At 39.4% G+C, this 21104-nt stretch overlaps 2 protein-coding genes across 2 annotated transcripts; one reads left to right on the top strand and one right to left on the bottom strand.

Annotated features, from left to right (window-relative positions):
• The first annotated feature begins 2060 nt into the window (after nt 1–2060).
• On the top strand, nt 2061–11107 carry ap1s3a (adaptor related protein complex 1 subunit sigma 3a). Its single transcript, XM_067451880.1, has 5 exons — nt 2061–2171; nt 5999–6177; nt 9486–9594; nt 9705–9842; nt 11019–11107. Exons 1-5 carry the CDS (start codon nt 2169–2171, stop codon nt 11052–11054), a joined length of 465 nt encoding a protein of 154 aa, XP_067307981.1. The 5' UTR covers nt 2061–2168; the 3' UTR covers nt 11055–11107.
• A 5090-nt stretch (nt 11108–16197) lies between these two features.
• Nucleotides 16198–20252, bottom strand: scg2a (secretogranin II a). The gene is given in 5 exon segments (XM_067451308.1): nt 16198–16576; nt 16578–17005; nt 17007–18038; nt 18041–18362; nt 20102–20252. Coding segments are annotated over 4 exon segments (1809 nt in total). The 5' UTR covers nt 18356–18362; nt 20102–20252; the 3' UTR covers nt 16198–16542.
• Between the last annotated feature and the right edge of the window lie 852 nt (nt 20253–21104).

Raw genomic sequence — 21104 nt, 5'->3', positions numbered from 1 at the left:
GAGGCGAAAGTGTCATTTTGCAAGAGGAGTCAATGGTTTTGTGAATAGTGCTTCAAGAGGAGGTTTTGTGTTTAATGGTTTCAGAAAATAGTGCAAGGTTTCAGAAATAGGGGTTTAGCAATTCAGAAAATATATTTTATGTAAGATATTTTTGATGAAATCTGAGAGATTTCTGACTCATTGACAGCTATTTAATTAAATCTTTCAAGGCCCAGAAAGGTAGTAAAGAAGATCGTCCATGTGACTGCAGTGGTTCAAGAATACTTTTGTGCGCAAAAACAAACAAACCAAAAAAACAAAAATAACGACTTTATTCAACAATTTTTTCTAGTCTGTGTAATATAGTACGCAAACAGTGCAGCTCCTTCTAGTTCTACAGCAGAAGGACTCGTGCTCAAGTGTCGTGATGCTCAAGGGTAAGCTGGCTTGCATCAACAGTGTAAGAGTCTGTATTCATATTCTAAAATATATTAGGTATTATTAAACAGGCCTGTAATCGTTTAAATCAGAAGCCAAAAAGACCATTTCCAGCCATTTCAGCTAATTCACCACTGACTTCTATCATTTTCACATGAATAAATGTTATGGCGCCACCTATTACCCATAAAAGTGTGCATGCTTTTGTAGAATAATATCCTTTAGGACGAAGGCCTAAAGGTTTTTAGGCAATATTTTAAACGCTTATATTTTTAACGATCCTGTTATAGCTAACCAAATTCTGAAGTTTAACATCTGTTGATAACTAGGACTGTTCCCAAAAGTATTATTATTTTTTTTTTTAAATATACTCAAATGTTTAACTAACGATTTGATTGACAGCAGTAGTTCTTGAGGCAAAGTTGTTCAGAATGACGAGACCTGACATGATATCAATAACGCATGTGAAACATCATTTATGTATACAGCCTATAGGCCTAAATGATAAAAACATGGTAAGCTCTGTAGGATACACTTAAAATAGCATCAACAAAACATATATACATTTACATTTAAAGGGGTGGTTCCGTGTTTTGTTTCTAGGCTTGGTTGTGTTTGAGGCGCAGTATAACGTGTCTTAATACTTCTTGTTTTTTTTTAAACGCCGTATTTTTCTTATATTCTCCCTTTATTCCCCACCGCTGTCTCCACTGTCCTTTGAACGGCTCGTCTGCTTCCTGCTTCTCTGAAGCCCATCCCTCTGAAAAACGCAATGGTCTTAGATCGGTTAGATGGCCAAATGTAGTTTCCTGAATTTTTATTGGCTGAAGTGCCAAGCACAGGTTGTCCTGGAAACGCCACGGCCCTTCCCATTACGGGCAGAAGTCACATCTGCGGAGACTAGCGAGGGTTTATGATGTCACCAACCCAGGAAGAAGCTCGTTGTAGTCCAAACCGGCCGTTTTTGTAGGCGATAAACTGCCATAACTTTAAAAGACAATATCTCCGTTTGCATTGAACTTTCAGCGCTGAAACTTTACAGATACTGTTTATGCTCAAGCGGCAACATTACACACTAACTAAAGTTAAAAAAGTCAAATCGCTGCAACCACCCCTTTAATCATTTAGCAGATGCTTTTATCCAAAGCGACTTACAAAAGAGGAGAGCGAGAAGCAGCTAAACAAACAAGGTACTGCCTGCAAATGCTGTAAGAAGTCTCAGTTATTTAAGCACAGTACACAAACATTTTTAAACAAACAAACAAACAAACAAACAAACAAACAAACAAACAAACAAACAAACAAACAAACAAACAAACAAACAGAAAATGTAATTGGATAGTTAAGTGCTAGTCTTTATTGGTCAGAAAAGATGTTTTTATAGCCTACAGTTCTTTGTTTTTTAAACTTTAATACTGCCATTATTGTTTAAACTATAGTTTTTGTTTGGCTGGACCACAGGAGGCTATACACAAGAAACTATTTTAAAATATCTCAGGAGAATTGACTGTAGTGGAAAGAAGAACGTCCTCGCTACACCTGACCAGGTATACAGACACGCGCAGATCTCGGCCCCGCCCTCTTTTGTCCGCGCGCGCCTGTGATTGGTGCACACCTGTGCGCGAACAGAAGCACCAGAATACCGGGGCGAGGTGAGAGTGTCCCGGCTGAGCTGCAGCGAGTCAGCGACATGAACCCGAGCCGCAAACCACGCAGGGTCGTTTAGGACTGCTGAAGTCTGGCGTCTCAGGATGGTGAGGTCACACGCGTGCAGCCGCTGCTGATCACGCATTGTCTTTTATTTATTGTTAATGTCGCTGTCATTTCCATGCATTAACATCACAAACAGATGAAAACTATAAAGTAAGAAGCAGAGTGTCAGGCTTCGGTCAGACAGAGCTTTGTGTTTTCCTTCTGTAGAGCTGTTTGTCTGGGACCTTTGTTTGGTTTTACCGCACACAAACACTGTTCTTTTGCTGATAAGAGGGACATTTGTATTTCCTTTTTGTACAAAAGAAGACAAAGGTGCATTTGTTGCTCTTTATCTCTTTTCTTGGTTAACAGCCCCAGTTTGCAGTTTCATGTTCACATTGCTCACCACACACAGTGTGTATGTGAACTTCACTTCATTTAAGGACGTCATGTACGGTTAAATGAATCATATACTGTATTTTTCTTGTCTAAAAAAGTTTTATTTGGTTATGGTGTGTAGTAATACTTTTCATTCAAGTGGATTCAGGGTATACATTTTAGTATCCCGAGAATCCAATCCATGACCTTGGTATTTTTAGTGTTGTGCTCAGTCTTCTTTTTGACGTTTTTTATATATCAGCATCATGATTTTAAGTTATAAATATTTATATGAATATTATTTATCAAATGTGACCCTGCGCAACAAAAACCAGTCAAATGGGTAAATTTGAAATTGAGATTTATACATCATCTGGAAGCTGAATAAATAAGCTTTCCATTGATGTATGCTTTGTTAGGATAGATATTATTTGGCCGAGATACAGCTATAAAAAAAATAAATAATGTAATCTGAGGGTGCAAAAAAAAAAAAAAAATATTGAAAAAATCGCCTAAAGTTAACCAAATGAAGTCCTTAGCAATGCATATTACTACTAATAATAAATGTTAGACATATTTACGGTAGGACATTTACAAAATATCTTCATGTAACATGATCTTTACTTTATATCCTAAGGATTTTTGGCATAAAAGAAAAATGTTTCATTTTTAAAGCTATTGCCACACATATACCTATGCGACTTATGACTGGTTTTGTGGTCCATATGGTCACATATGATAATTTATTGTAAATATAAATTAAATATATAAATATATAACTAAAAAATATTTCAGTTTTTCATAATTTCTTTGTAACATTTTTGCAGTTTCAAATGGTCCTGCAGTGTGAGACACATTTTAGTCTAAGGTCTCACTTTTTTTCACTAATTCTCACTATTAACCACTTCAGCTCTGCAGCACATTTTGCATTTTTTTGAGAATTTGGAATATCTGAATTTAAAAGAGCGCCCTACCCACATACATTGGAGTAAATTGATAAAAATTGTTGAATCTTGAATGAATCTTGCATATATTATATTGTATCTATTCACAATCTTATGATAAACATAGATATAAAATAAATATTTTGATTTTTTTTAATTAATTAATTTTAAAAATCTTTATTTTTTTTATCATTTTGGGATCCAAGCTTTTTGGAAGTTTCTGTTGATTCTATAATTTGGCACTGAGCAGGGGAAAAAAGAATTTTCTTGATATCTCCTTGCAAATAAAAGTTATTGAGATTTATCTGACCAAAGTGTCTAACCACTCCTACTCATCTCCTTTGACTTCAACTGGCCACTAGGAAATCGAAAGAGAGGCTCCGCCTCTTCAACTTTGTAAAAGGAGATCTCGGGCTCTGATTGGTCTAGAATCATGATCCACATGTCTATAAAGAGCTGAGATTCTCAGCTTTTCTGTAGCATGATGCAATATGTGATGACATCATCAAAAATTGTGGCTAACACCGACAATCAAAACTAGCAATAATAAGAGTATTTGTCTGCATCACATGTTTTGATCTGGACATTTGTGACATTTTACAGTGTCATTTGGCCATACTTGCTCACAGACATGTAAAAATAGTCTCATTTTGAAGCAAACAACCTAAGGAACAAGCTGATATAGGGTTGAGGCTAGTAGCTTTACAACAAGTTTTGTGATCCGAACAGGAATATGACTCATGTGTTTGCTTGTTCAAAGGAGTCATTTCCATCTTTGTGATTATTTTGATAATAAATTTACTGTAAATAATTGGATCGGTGAAATTAACTGCTCAGCGATATTCTTGAGGCCGATAGCTTTCATTTGATTTATGACTTGTGTATTTTAGGTGTGTTTGTGTGATAAAAATATGAAATTTTATATTATTTGCATGATTTTCTCAAGGGGTGGTCGTTGCGGGGGGGTCGAATTCAGACCTTATTATTTTCTTCTATGTAATATAAATGCAGAAGTTATTGGGTTATTAAGAAAGCTGAGGTTCTAATCTTTCAAATGATACTTTGATGTCTAGTTTTGTGGTGCGCGAGTTATAGATTTTTAAAAAAGATTATGATGATGCAATTTTGGACCCACCGGTGGGTCCAAGAGGGGGTGCAGAGCTGAAGTGGTTAACTAATTGCTTATTAATATGGATATTACTAAGATATAGGCTGTTTATTAGTACTTATAAAGCACATATTAATGCCTTATTCTGCAATCCCTTATTCAAAATACCTAAACTTGGTTACCTTACTAATTATTAATAAGCAGTAATTCTGAGTTTACTGAGGAAAAAGTCATAGTTAGTGAGAATTGGACAGTAAACTAAAGTGTGTCAAAAAGGAATTTGCCATAAAAATGCCATAAGATATGAAAAAAAAGCAAAATTAAAACAAGCAAAATGATCTGCCAATGGGGTAAGACATATAATCTTTCTTGTCTCTTGTCTGAATTGAGTTTTATGCAACAACTCACTTCCAGAAAACAAGACATAATATATAAGAAAAAAATGTTTTGGTAGTGAAATGTTTAAGAGTTTATGATTGGATCATTATTGCAGTGATTATTATGTTTCTAGCATGTTATATGTTTGGAAACAGTTCTTCTAACCCTGATTGATGGAGTGTGTAGCTTTTCATTTCTTAAACAACCGTGTAGGAAGACACATCATGGCCATAATCCAGGAGGACAAGATTCATCAGCTCAGACTCTGAAAGAATAGTTAAGAGGAGCATGAAGGATCATTTCCACCTCTGAGTCCAGACCTTAAACTCACTGAAAGGCTTTGGGATGTGCTTTACAGGAGAGTTTACAGAGAGCTGAACTCTTGTGTTGCCAATACAAGATCTGGACCAGAAATCTATACATCTCTTGATGGAAATAAATCAAGAGGTGCATCTTCTTGGCCTGGCAGTATATAAATTACAGTTCATTACATTTCAAAATACCTGCACAAAGATGGCAATATCCAAAATCATTGTGGCAACATTTTTTGGTCCCCATGAGGAAAACTGCTTATAAATCATACAGAAGGATGTTTTTTGAAAATGTAAAAATGCATAACGTTTTGTGTGATGGTTAGGGTTAGTGTAAGGGGAGAGAATATACAGTGTGTATAGTTTAAAAACCATTATGTCTATGGAGAGTGCCCGTAAAACATGGAAACCCAGCGTGTGTGTGTGTGTTTGGTGTGAACAGGGATGCAGGCTCTTGGCAACAGCCTTAAAATGTCAAACACAGATTCCCACTGGAGTCTCAGTGAGGAGTCTTACGCTCTATGCTTTTCTATGCTACCGGAAAGGTGTGTGTGTGTAAGCACACACTTACCCTTATTATTATTCCTAGTAATACATTAACTGTGATAGTCCTTTGTTGTTTGACATTCTGACCATGACAAAGCCTGTAGTACTTCACCTATGTGTGTGTTTTGTGCTGTATTCAGGTCAATACTTCACATTTTCGAAAGCGACTTAATGAAGCTTTCAGACATTTTTTCCGGACAAATGAATGTGTGTCTCCGCCGCAGATGCGTTTCCTGCTGCTGTTCAGCCGTCAGGGGAAGCTACGGCTGCAGAAATGGTTCACGGCTCTCAGCGATCGTGACAAGAAGAAGATCATAAGAGACGTCACGCAAACGGTGCTGGCGCGGCCGCCAAAGTCCTGCAACTTCCTGCAGTGGAGGGATCTGAAGATCGTCTACAGAAGGTCAGAGGTCACCTTCTTATCGCATGTTCTTTCTCCTTCATTACAATGCTTTCTGTAACTTTCCAACTCGGTCATAGAATAATTGAACTCAACCTTTGAGCCAAGTTAATGATCAGCCATCAGGCCCTAAATCATTGTGGTGCGAAGTGTGTGTGTGTAGCGTTTTCAGATCTTCAAACATGATTAAAGGGGTGGTTCTGTGTTTTTTTCTAGGCTTGGTTGTGTTTGAGGCGCAGTATATTTTTTTTAAACGTCGTATTTTTCTTATATCTGACCTTTATTTCCCACCGCTGTCTCCACTGTCCTTTGAACGGCTCGTCTGCTTCCTGCTTCTATGAAGCCCATCCCTCTGAAAAACGCAATGGTCTTAGATCGGTTAGATGGCCAAATGTAGTTTCCTGTATTTTTATTGGCTGAAGTGCCAAGCACAGGTTGTCCTGGAAACGCCACGCCCCTTCCCATTACGGGCAGAAGTCACATCTGCGGAGACTAGCGAAGGTTTATGATGTCACCAACCCAGGAAGAAGCTCGTTGTAGTCCAAACCGGCCGCTTTTGTAGGCGATAAACTGCCATAACTTTAAAAGACAATATCTCCGTTTGCATTGAACTTTCAGCGCTGAAACTTTACAGATACTGTTTATGCTCAAGCAGCAACATTACACACTAACTAACGTTAAAAAAGTCAAATCGCATGCAACCACCCTGTAATAAAGTTTGTAGAAATGGGAGGAAAGAAGGCGGGAACCGGCGAACGTTCAACAAAGACTTCAAATTAATAAACAAATAAACAAATTAATCAAATAAATAAACAACATGAAAGTAAACCGCGGGCAGCCCCTCACAGACGACTGCCCGCACACACATAACAAAACTCAACATAAAGTCCAGGCCTCGCTGCTTGACACACCCCCCTTTAAAGTATAACAAGAGTCTGAAGATACTAACATCAAACTTCCAGATCATTTGCTGAACTTTGAGCTGCATTTGCACACGATGGATCAGTTTCAGTTCTGAACTTCTGCTTTACTACATGAAGGGAACTTTGCAGAGTAGAAGTACACTGACAAATGTGTTTGCAAACGTGTTTGTTGGCCTCTAAACAGAAATTGCAATAATCTCTTCTTCCCTATTGTGAGGTACGGCTTCCTTACAATTGTTGGGCGGGGCTTGATTTTGCCCACGGGGAATAGATTGGATGGTTGTGGTTTGCAATCAATTGGTCGATCTCCTTTGAGTGACAGGTTGTAAACACGTCATCAGAGAAGAGATGAGAGGTTGCCTCAAGGGAAGGGAAGGTTATTTTGTTTAAATATTATGAGGCACATGAATATATATAAACAATATGCGCACAGATAAGTAGGAATAATTGACGACTGTAGTATAAGCGCAATAACTGACCTAGGTTGTTGAATTGTTAGAAAATAATGCACACCCGAGATCGGATTACCAGCTCAGGTGCGCATTATTTTGTAATATTTCAGTTATTCCACTTATACTACTTTTACCACACAAGTCAAGTCATTGTTCAGATGATTTGTTTCCAGACATTAGTTAGGTTTTGTCCTAAAAACGCTCTTGTGTCCAGGACTAATTTCATACACATCTCATCCCACTAATTAAAAAAAAAGACTTCAGCCAGGAGACTAATGGAGTTATTAATGCAGTTATTAATGGAGTTATTAATACAGTTATTAATGCAGTTATTAGAGGGAGAGCGAGATTGAGTGATAATCCACGGCTAGCTATGAATTAAACGTACCTTCATCAACCAATCAGATTCAAGCATTCAACAGCCCTGTACCATAAATCATATATGATAATTAATTACTACAATATTCCATGAAGAAACAAGAATTGTCCATTTTGATGACTGTCCTGACTTTAAGTTCATGTGTGGTGCCATACAAGAGTTCAGTAGGGCTGCACAATTCCTGATTACAATTACAGATGCCTCAATTATGTAATTTTTCTATAAAACGTTAGCCTGGATGCCAGCCGAATTTAGCCCCGCCCACAAAATTTTTAGGTCGAGCAATTCGGTCTGGCCTCGCTCCATAGAGGAGTAATTATCCCCGAACAGAAACTGTTCGGACCAATGAAATCATCAGGGCGGGCTTTAGACGATGACGGACAGATGATCAACAGTAACGTAATCATCACGTCATCAAAGGGGCTTGGATTATATTTACTCGAATCCTAAACGGAGAGCTTGTTTGTATCTGCATTCACCTTCATAATTTATCTCAAAGATGATGATCATGTTGGGTAAGTACTCTGTGTATCAATAAATTATTTAATTTTTTTACAACACCGGCAAAGATCGTTTATTTCAGCGCGCGTGCAGACAGGGTTGCCAAGTTTTTACAATAGCTAAACAATAGCTTCTCGGGGGGTTCTAAAAAATGGCGTTTGTGGGGTTAAATGTGTGTTATTTTGGCAAGGTTGCCTGCTAAAATTCGCACTCATGGGTCTATATATCACATAATAGTCGCTTCAATTTGCGGACATAGAAAACAGCCGCGGAAAAAAATGCGGACTTGGCAACACAGTGCAGTTGAGCTCTGTTGACTTTTTGCGTTGCTCCGTTGCTCTGATTGGTTGTAGCTCTATCCAATTGAGGTCTTTCCTGGTTCGGTTGAAACACGCCCCGTAATCACAGCCCAATGGACTCATATTCTGACTAGAATTGAGTATGACCACGTCAGGCTAATAAAATGTAATCGCAATTACAAAAAAAAACTACATTATTCTGTGTGCATAATATGTTCTTGTTTTTTCCTACAGCTTATCTTACGTTTTTTCCTCTATTGTTTAAGTTTTAGTATAACATTATAATACCATGCATATTTGACTTTTTTTTATTTAAAGTAACCAAACCAATGTATATTTGACTTTTAAGGCATAAATGCAATAGAAAAATCAATAAAAGTTTTTCAGGAAGAGTGTTTTCAGCTTCTTTATTCTGATATAACAATATGACATGCAGTCGCTTCAAACAATGGCATAAAACTATTCAAAACATCAATCAATGTGATAATTGTAATTTACAATCGCAATTACAATTTCAGGGGAATAATCGACAATTATGATTTTTGTCATAATCGTACAGCTCTACTGTTCAGCCAAATATGGTTCTTGATAAGAAAAAGTGTATATTTTGAAGAGTACTGATCCCGGATCAGCCTGTGATTGTGTGTGTTGTATGTGAAAACATTGTTGTCGCCTCTGTGAAACCCAGTGATATGCAATCAGTCTGTGTTTTATGTTCTCAGAGATGTTACCTTGACCTCTGACCTCTGCCCTGCAGGTATGCGAGTCTGTATTTCTGCTGCGGTTTGGAACAAGAGGACAACGAGCTGCTCACGCTGGAGCTTCTGCACAGATACGTCGAGCTGCTCGATCAATACTTCGGCAATGTGAGGTTTAGGCTCATGAACACTCACGGCACTGCCATTCATGTTCTTGTATTTTCTGATTCTTGAATTTTCGTTTTTTGGTGTCTATTTCTATATTTTTGTGTTTGCAGGTGTGTGAATTAGACATCATTTTTAACTTTGAGAAGGCTTACTTTATCCTGGATGAGTTTGTCATTGGTGGAGAGGTGCAGGAAACATCCAAAGCGTCTGTGGCCAAATCGATGGAGGAGGCAGATTCTCTTCAGGAGGTGAGAAACTCACACACACACACACACACACACACACACACACACACACACACACACACACACACACACACACACACACACACACACACACACACACACACACACACACACAGACAGACAGACACACAGACACACACTCAAACACACACACAGACACATACTCTCAAACACACAAATAGACACACAAACACACACAATTAAAATAGACACACAAACACACACACAGAGAGAGAGAGAGAGAGAGAGAGAGAGAGAGAGAGAGAGAGAGAGAGAGAGAGAGAGAGATACACTCAAACACACACACACTCTCAAACACACACATAGACACAAACAAACAGACAGACACAAACAGACACACTCACACACACACACTCACACACACACACACACACACACACACACACACACACACACACACACACACACACACACACACACACACACACACACACACACACACACATGTTGGTCTATGTGGTTTACAGGGACTCTCCAGAGGCGTAATGGTTTTTATACCGTACAAACCGTATTTTCTATCCCCTTACACTGCCCCTGCCCCTAAACCTACCCGTCACACACACACACACACACACTGCCCCTAAACCTACCCATCACAGGAAACATTCTGCATTTTTACTTTCTCAAAAAAACATATTTTAGTATGTTTTTAAGGCCATTTGAATTATGAGGACATTTGATATGTCCTCATAAACCACATTTATAGTGTAATACCGGTGTAATACCCATGTAGTTATACAAATTTGTGTACTCATAAACCACATAAACAGGCTCACACTGACACACACACTGACACACGCACGCACGCACGCACGCACACACACACACACACACATTCACAAATACAAACAGACTGACACACACAAACTCACAAACACTGACACAAATACACACACATTCACACAAACTCACAATCACTGACACAAATACACACACATTCACACAAACAAACAAACAAACACACTCACAAACAAACATGCACACACACTTTTGATGGGATGGTGATTCATCACATTTTTACAGATGCTACAGAACCTGATCTTGTCTGCTTGATCGAATAAATGATTACAGATGAATATGAAAACATCATGAATGAATGTAATTACCTCTTACAGTGGATAACGAAGACACATTGTGTTTTGTGTTTGTTTTTGACAGACAATGGAAGAGTATATTAACAAACCGACATACTGAAGGATCTTCAGATTATCACAGCCATCACCTCAGCCTTCAGAGACACAATAACAACACACACACTCACACACACACACACACACACACACGCACGCACGCACGCACGCACGCACGCACGCACGCACGCACGCATGCACACAAACACACATCATATTATTAAATTATAGGAGTTTATTAACAAATGTAGCACACAGCTTTTGGCTGTAGACAATCAGAATGGGAGATATGCGATCATGAACACTAGCATTACAAATTTTGGGGTCAGTAAGATTTTTTCAAAAGTAATTAATACTTTTATTTAGCAAGGATGCAGCAAATTGATCTGAAGCCCTGTTCAGACTGTAATTGTTTCTCGTGGGGTCGTGAGGTGTTTTCCTCACTGACAGGGGCTAGTCTGTGATTTTATTACCGTCCGAATCCAGAATATCAGTGATTTTCTCCCGCTTTAAAATCCCGGCCGAATTACCTCCTGTTTTTTTGACAAACACCAAGGTCATGTGGTGATTTAAATGCCGTCTGAATCCACATCTCTGAGTTTTCAAGAGTAAATCACTTCAAAATTCACTGATTATATCCTTTTTGACCCCTGCAGAGCACCGTACGGTTGCGCTTCGCTGTCATTTAGATGCATTTTAAAGATCTAGCCTACACTTTTATTACTGAAATGATGGCAGGTATTTACAAGAGCAATATATTTCATCACTGCTCAAAAAAATAAAAAGAAGAAAAGCACAGAAACATTTGAAATGGGCAGAAATTATAGATATGTTTACATAACCGCAGCATTGTTCACCTCATGTAAATAAGAGGCCGTATTCCCTTATTTCTGCTCATTTCGATGTGGAATAACTATAATGAGCGACTATATAGCTTCCTATTTTAAAACAGATTTAAATAATTCAATAATAATAATAATTAGGATATTATTGTTCACTGATTAAATTATTGTTCTATTATTTAATTAGATATGCATTTATTCGTATTATACCAAGCATATGACATTGTATTTACAGCAGCCAATCATTGGACTGACCACATGAGCAGCCGTTCCCGTAGGATCACAAAACTCGCTCCTCCACCAGAACACTCGAGCTTATCACATTTACTTTTACAGACTTCCACGTGAGAAACAATTATTGTCCGTATAGGGCTTAAGATTACATTTATAATCTTAAAAAAGATTTCTGTTTCAAATAATTACCATTTAATTGAACTTTCTGTTCAGCAAAGAATCTTGAAAATGTCACAAATCATCATCATATACTGATTCCTGAAGGATCATGTGACACTGAAGACTGGAGTAATGCTGAAAATTCAGCTTTGATCACAGGAATAAATGACATTTTCAGATATATTCACATAGAAAACTGCTATTTTAAACAGCTATTCCACTGTGACATTAACCCTCAGGTTTCTTCTTATAAGGTAAATTTGATTTATGCAAACCATCAGTCAGTAACACTAAGACAGATATTTGTCCTGTTTTACACTGAAGCTGAAAGAAAAAAAGTGTATATTGTTGAATATATATATATATAGGGAGTGCAGAATTATTAGGCAAATGAGTATTTTGACCACATCATCCTCGTTATGCATGTTGTCTTACTCCAAGCTGTATAGGCTGGAAAGCCTACTACCAATTAAGCATATTAGGTGATGTGCATCTCTGTAATGAGAAGGGGTGTGGTCTAATGACATCAACACCCTATATCAGGTGTGCATAATTATTAGGCAACTTCCTTTCCTTTGGCAAAATGGGTCAAAAGAAGGACTTGACAGGCTCAGAAAAGTCAAAAATAGTGAGATATATTGCAGAGGGATGCAGCAGTCTTAAAATAGCCAAGTTTCCGAAGCGTGATCATCGAACAATCAAGCGTTTCATTCAATAGTCAACAGGGTCGCAAGAAGCGTGTGGAAAAACCAAGACGCAAAATAACTGCCCGTGAACTGAGAAAAGTCAAGCGTGCAGCTGCCAAGATGCCACTTGCCACCAGTTTGGCCATATTTCAGAGCTGCACCATCACTGGAGTGCCCAAAAGCACAAGGTGTGCAATACTCAGAGACATGGCCAAGGTAAGAAAGGCAGAAAGTCGACCACCACTGAACAAGACACACAAGCTGAAACGTCAAGACTGGGCCAAGAAATATCTCAAGACTGATTTTTCTAAGGTTTTATGGACTGATGAAATGAGAGTGAGTCTTGATGGGCCAGATGGATGGGCCCGTGGCTGGATTGGTAAAGGGCAGAGAGCTCCAGTCCGACTCAGACGCCAGCAAGGTGGAGGTGGAGTACTGGTTTGGGCTGGTATCATCAAAGATGAGCTTGTGGGGCCTTTTCGGGTTGAGGATGGAGTCAAGCTCAACTCCCAGTCCTACTGCCAGTTTCTGGAAGACACCTTCTTCAAGCAGTGGTACAGGAAGAAGTCTGCATCCTTCAAGAAAAACATGATTTTCATGCAGGACAATGCTCCATCACACGCGTCCAAGTACTCCACAGCGTGGCTGGCAAGAAAGGGTATATAAGAAGAAAATCTAATGATATGGCCTCCTTGTTCACCTGATCTGAACCCCATTGAGAACCTGTGGTCCATCATCAAATGTACGATTTACAAGGAGGGAAAACAGTACACCTCTCTGAACAGTGTCTGGGAGGCTGTGGTTGCTGCTGCACGCAATGTTGATGGTGAACAGATCAAAACACTGACAGAATCCATGGATGGCAGGCTTTTGAGTGTCCTTGCAAAGAAAGGTGACTATATTGGTCACTGATTTGTTTTTGTTTGGTTTTTGAATGTCAGAAATGTATATTTGTGAATGTTGAGATGTTATATTGGTTTCACTGGTAAAAATAAATAATTGAAATGGGTATTAATTTGTTTTTTGTTAAGTTGCCTAATAATTATGCACAGTAATAGTCACCTGCACACACAGATATCCCCCTAAAATAGCTAAAACTAAAACTTCCAAAAATATTCAGCTTTGATATTAATGAGTTTTTTGTGTTCATTGAGAACATGGTTGTTGTTCAATAATAAAATTAATCCTCAAAAATACAACTTGCCTAATAATTCTGCACTCCCTGTATATATATATATATAACAAATAAGGTTTTGCTTGGACTGGCCAAGCTTTTGACTCAAATATGTAATGTTTTTTAAAATAAATAAATAAATATCAAAATGAGAAAAATTATAAAAATGTAGTTTTTTTTGAGGATGTATGTAGGGATGTCACGTGAGGAAATTTTCACAGGTTATGTAGCCCGGCCCCTTTTCGGCGCCCTGCGCTCCTTGTGTTCTGTCTTCCGGTTTGTATTTCCACAGCATGAAGTAAAGATCTTATGGATTTATGAATGAACCGCTTCGATTTAAATCTTCCCGGTTTACTGATATTTCTTATGACACCCGCTTCAAATATTACAAGGCTCAGGATAACTCTCGTTAACTCTACGTAAATCGTCATCATAATCACCAGCTAATCGGTCCATCAGGGAGCCGCTATCAATATAATTTTTTTTAAAATTAATTATATAGACCAGTGTACTGGCCACATAGATTTGACAAGATAATAGGCTATTTGTCAATGAGCTCTGGATCTGTCAGTCACTTGCTAACTCACTTAACATTTGCTGGATTTGATTGTTGATGATTTGGCATGATCTCGGATTGTTTGGTTCTTCGATGCTCATCCTGGACTTGTTGTCATAGCAACAGGTCCGGCAGCTTAAACCTGCTCTGGAGCAACTTATTTCATATTTACAGGATTAGATTGCATACCATACTATACAAATACTATACAATTGTGAAAATAAATCATTTAATTTATCTATTATAGTGTTGTGACGTTACCAAAATTATGACTTTGATATGATAGCAGACTAAAATACCTCGATACTGAATCAATACCACATTAAAAGTAATTGAATAATATGACCGAACTACTAATCATTAATTTATACATTTATTTACTTTTTTTTTTAATTCTAAAAACTCACTTGGCCAGCATGTTCCTGCTCTGCTTTTTGACTGACCATTCCCTCCTCTTTATATATATATATATATATATATATATATATATATATATATATATATATATATATATATATAATTACTACATACCAGTGTGAACATCCTTACAGAGATGTTTGCAACAATCACATTATTATCAATCATGTTAACACTAAGCTTTCACTATTCTGAACAGGTTCGGATGACCAAATCTTATTTCATGTCATTTAATATTTTTTTAAAGTAATTTTATAATTACAATAGATATTTTATTAAAAATGTTTTTAGAGAAGCAAACATTTTAATTACAAACAATATGACAAAAACGGCTTTATTTTCCGCTACATTATGTCTATTTAACAGTATCATTCAAGAAAGAAATTAAATAATTCAATATAAAAATAAAAATGCATTATCAATACTCTATAAATCAACTATACACTGATTCTTAATAAATATATTAAAGTTATTCAGTCAAGCAGTTGGCGCTTTTCTTCTTTTATTATATTCTGTGATCAACATTAATCACAGAGAATATTAGGTCCGGCCCTTTAAGATCTGCACGGACCGAATTAATTGTAACACATCCGATTACCTGAACACTCCTTTGGACGTGCATGCATGTTTTTGACGGTTTTGACCATTCAACCACGTCGCGAACGCATGCTGTCTGAGTGAAAGGCACGTGCTTCAGGTCAGAGCACGTCTCGCGCTTTTTTCCTCAAGCATGTATGTTTCTGTTGCTTTCTTTGTCATGCGCTGAGCGTATGTGACTGTTTTGCTTCCATTGTTAGTGAATGGTGGAAACAGAGCGCATTTATCCCAGCACACATCATGTTTTGGATGTTCGGTAAGTTCTGTCTCAAAATATACATAATAAAAACCGACCAATCAGGTTGTGAACATCCCAATACCTTTAGTTTCTGTATTTTTAGGATCAGTGTTAAAATGCCAATCTGAATGCTAAGTGGACCAAATTACTTTTGTGGGGGTCCGGAACAAGCGAACCGAACTACAAGTGTGAACAAACTCTTACTGAGTTTTGATTTAAAACAATAATAATGAAGATTTCATGTCATGCAAAGGTTGCCAAGGTTGCTTGGCGGTGAGAGAAACATTACACAAACAGAGGACCATAGTGTGAACAAATGCTTTATTTACCTCTGCCACGTCACACATGACCTCATCACGCACAAGATACTGACTAACTAAAAACATAGCTGGCGTCTTTAAGAGGGAGAAATCTGTCTGTGTGTGTGTGTGTTCATATGTTGAAGAGGTAAAGCCTGTGACTTTTTACATTGTTCTGATCACTAACTAAGAAAGAAGTTAATTGGATTTACTAAAATACTCTATACTTTGCACTATACACAAAATGAGAAAAGCTGGAGCACTACATTGACTAAACACAGTTGGGGAATATTTTTGTTTCAAAATACTTTATTATATGCCAATTCAAACATTGAATATAATCTACACATCTACATTTCAGGGACTGTTTTTCCCTCAGAGTCTTTCGTCGGTATTGTTGCTCTCCGGTTCCAGATACCTCAGGATTTTCAGCATTGTGTTGTTGTCTAATCCGGTGTCTGCGTTCTCGTGCGCCGCAGCTCTTTTTTCTGGCGCGCTTTTATCGAAGTAGTCCTGGACGGCACGTTCCAGATTTCCATAAGGGGGTTGATCCTCGTCACGCAAGGGCGTCAGACGTGCACGCCTCTGTCCCTGTGCGAGCATTTCCGAAGCCAGGTAATTGGCCAGTTCGTCTTCCTCGCCAGCGGTGTTGTCATAATCATCCTTGCTGGTTCCTCTCTCATAATAACGCGACGTGTTTGGTTGCGTTGGTCGTTTGTCGTTTTGCTGTGCTGCATTTACCAGCTCAAGGATGCTCAGGATGTCCTGGGCGAGGCTGTTCCCCTCCGATGTCTCGAGCGGGCGTCGGTGAGGCCGCTGCAGCGAAAGTCTTGTGTGCGTTGTGAGTGGTTGCGTAGGGTGTACGTGACTTTGCCGGGACTCTCAATAAATCCTCCTGCTTCCCGTTTTGAAGAAGGTCAAGAACTTCCTCTGGTGGGATCCGAAGCTTCTGTGAGATTTTGATTATCTGGGACAAAGACTCAGGGAATGTATTGTGCATGGGCTTAATGTCTCTCTCTTCCTCCTCCTCTTCCTCCTCATTATCTTCGTCTTCATCCACATCTTTTTTCTCCACCTCTCGGTTGTTTTCTTGCTCGCTCCTGCTGGCCTCTTGCCGTTTCTGCTGCTCCTGCTCTTTCTTTTCAAGAACTTGCAGAAGATAGTAGTCCATAAGCTTTGCGATGTCCTCAGGGTCCTCCTCTTTCCCTTTCTGGAGCCAGTTGGATTGGTTTGATCTTTTGACATCATCATCATCATCGTCCTCCTCCTCCTCCTCCTGGTAATCATCCTCGAGGTCACGATTAAAACCATGCCTTTCTCTTTCTTCTTCTTCAGTCTCTATTTGCTCCTCCATAGGTGCCCATTCGTCTGTTCCCATGATGTCCTCCAAGGCCATCTTCCTCTGCCTGTACAAGTCGTTATCATCATCTTCATCTTCTTCGCCATCATCCCGTTTGCTGCTGGCCTTAGATGTGGAGATTCCACTCAGTTCCTCAAACACAGACTGAAGGGTCGCCAGTTTCTGGGGTGTGTACTGTTCCTCAGCATTCTCGTTGGTCCGTTTGAGCGGCTGTTCTTGATCTTCATCATCCTCAAACATAATTGGATACTGCCTGTGTTGTGTCCGGCTCTCTGGATTGGCCCATGAGGTCCTCCCATAGTTCTCCACCTCTAGTTGTTGTTTTGGCCTTGGGAAGGGGTGGATTGCGTATCGAGGTTGTGTTGCAGTGACCCTCTGGGGCACCGTGTGTTCCTCTGTCTGTTGTAGTGTCTTAAGCACGGCTTGAAGCAACTCCTGAGTGTTGTCCCTTTCATCCTCTCTCTCATCCATGCCTCTATCCATCGGCCTGGAGATGCCAGTTGTAGCATGGAACGGATGCTCTCCATGTTGTCGTCTGCTTGATCTTGCTCGTCGGAAAGGCTATCAGATGGGGTTCTCTGGCTGAGGCTCTGGATGTAGCGTAGAGCTCTGAGCATCTCAGCACTCGGAGGAGGGCGGATCTGGGATGCAGGTCCATAAGCTACGGGTTCAGTTCCACTTAGGCGATGCTCTCTTAGTGTGGCCCCTTCAACTCCAAAAACGAGAGAAAGAAAAAGGGGCAGAAGGAGGAGTGAGGGGAGGATGAACACCCCTGTTGCACAGCATCTAGATGATGACGACATGATTTACCTGAGAGTGGGAGGGAGGGAAAGATGAGAGCTGGTGAGTCAGACAGTTTTTTCCATGAAAAAAAGATACAAATGCTGCCCCTAGGGCAGTAACCTTTCAAAAAGTACTAGAATATAAGGACTTGTGTACCTTTAAGATGATAATATGCACCCTTTAAGGGCAAATAGAAATCTGTTTGTTCTCAGAGTACAGCACAGGCACAAACACAGATGCACATGGAAAGGTTAGCTCACCAAATAATGAAACTTATCTCATAATTTACTCACCCTCAAGTCATCCTTGGTGTATATGATTTTCTTCTTTAAGCTAAACACAATCAGTTATATAAAACATATTCTTGCTCTTCCAAGCTTTATAATGGGAGTGAATGGTAGCTTAGAAAAAAAGTGCATCCATCCACCATAAAAGTGCTCCATATACCTCCAGGGGGTTAATAAAGGCCTTCAGAAGCCGACTATGCGTTTTGTAAGAAAAATATCCATATTCATAACTATAAACTATAATCACTGGCGAGTCTAGTTCCGGCTTCAGAAGGCCTTTATTAACCCCCTGGAGCCGTATGGAGCACTTTTATGATGGATGGATGCGCTTACATGGGCTTCAAAATCTTTTTTTTTAACATAACTCCAATTCTGTTTGTCTGAAAGAAGAAAGTCATACACTCCTGGCTTGAGGGCAAGTCAATTATGGTATATTCATGTAATTCCAAACCTCTCACAGTGTCAATACCAGGAAAGTCACTGTTGTCCAATATTGTTCAATGTACAGACTAAATCAGTTCTTTTGTATTTCACAGACGAAAGAAAGAGTCATGCAGGTTTGGAATGACATGAGGGTGATAACAATATAATTGCGGTTGAATTGTTCCTTTATCTTGTTACAAAGATCTACCATTGATGAGTTATTGCAGTCTTGCTTAACTGACCATTCTCTCTCTCTCTCTCTCTCTCTCTCTCTCTCTCTCTCTCTCTCTCTCTCTCTCTCTCTCTCTCTCTCTCTCTCTCTCTCTCTCTCTCTCTCTCTCTCTCTCTCTCTCTCTCTCTCTCTCTCTCTCTCTCTCTCTCTCTCTCTCTCTCTCTCTCTCTCTCTCTCTCTCTCTCTCTCTCTCTCTCTCTCTCTCTCTCTCTCTCTCTCTCTCTCTCTCTCTCTCTCTCTCTCTCTCTCTCTCTCGTTGAAAGCCTGTTGATGAGTGTTTGCGGAGCACTCAGAGACCGCGCGCGGAGCCTGCGCTGAAATCTCATTAGTTCTAAATTGCTGCCACGACTAATGAGTCATACCCCGTTGCTACGGGAGACCGCGCGAGGATCGCACTGCTGTTGAACCGCAAAGTGCCGTGACACGGAGAGGAGGGGAGAGCCCGGAGCACGGCATCCTGCGCGCTTCAATCGGTTAGATGTTGCTTTTAAGTGGAAATGCATACAGTATGTACAACTTTGGCTTGGATACTTTTCCTAATGTAAAGAGCGTGCTTGATTAACCTATTTGTCTAATTAAAACGAACACAAGTAAGCTTTTTAAACAATCAATCAAACAAAAAAAGCGTGCAATGAAATAAGGTTTTCTTAAATGACGCGCGGCCGAACTTTTGCATTTACACTTGATCAACTCGTCTCAACTTGCGCGCAGCAGGTTGTTGATATAAAGACAAAAGTCTATACGCGTTTCTAAAAAGACAAACCAGACATAACAGAGATGCATTCGGTTCAAAACAGTGTGTTCAAAGGCAAAAGCCCTCTTACCTTTGCTCTCGGTCGGTTTTACTGGTGTCGTGAGTGCGTTGCGCATCTCTCGCGCTCTCGGTGTGTTTACGGCTGAGCACGAGCGCGGAATATCTCTCTCGTCAGCACCGCGGACAGCTCCGCCCGTTATAAGGGACGCCACCTGATTCGTGCGTCACTGAAACAACATACGCAAACCGGCCACACACACACACACACACACACACACACACACACACACACAATTCAAGGTTATTTATTTAGCAGACAATCTAAAAATATTCGTTTTATCAGGGCGTAGCACCAAATTTTGGGCCCTGGGTACAAACCATCTTGCTGGGCCCCCGTACCATGTATGTGTATGTATAGAAAACGGACTTCCCTGCCTTGGGCCCTGGTTACTCAGTACCCTTTATCCCCCCAGTTCCACGCCCCTGCGTTTTATGCATAACCTTGAGTTTTGTAAGTGATCTATCTTATTAAAAAGCAAAATCTTTCACCCCCTATTTTCTCCATCATCCTCATCAGAGTTAAATGTAACATGGTAAGTGCAATGAACTGTTGTAGCTTCACCTGCAGCAGTTAAACTTACATTAAAAAGAACTGGGTTGTAATTTTGTTCAGTGTAGCATGAATATATTTTGGTGCAAACTATGACACTCTAAAAAAATGCTGGGTTGTTTTAACCCAATGTTGGGTCAAATATGGACTTACCCAGTGATTGGGTTGTTTTAACCCAGCGATTGGTTGTTTAATCCTGTGGTTGGGTTAAATATTTGCTTAAGACAACCCAATCGCTGGGTTTAAAACAACCCAACTGCTGGGTTAGTCCACATTTGACCCAGCATTGGCTTGTTTTTTACTCAGAATTTTTAGAGGGTACCGTTTGTAAAGAAGCACGTAAGCAGGTTGGAGGTTTCAGGGCCTCTGGTGAAGAAGTGAACCCATTCATTATGACCTCCTCTTATCATATGAAGTGCCAGCTCTGGAGTTTGATTGTGATATTATGATAATAGTCCATCTG

The sequence above is a fragment of the Pseudorasbora parva genome, chromosome 8 (genome assembly GCF_024679245.1).
Source record: "Pseudorasbora parva isolate DD20220531a chromosome 8, ASM2467924v1, whole genome shotgun sequence".
In the NCBI taxonomy this organism is placed as follows: domain Eukaryota; kingdom Metazoa; phylum Chordata; class Actinopteri; order Cypriniformes; family Gobionidae; genus Pseudorasbora; species Pseudorasbora parva.
Note: the sequence above shows the minus strand (reverse complement) of the source record. Positions and strands in the feature narration are given on the sequence as shown.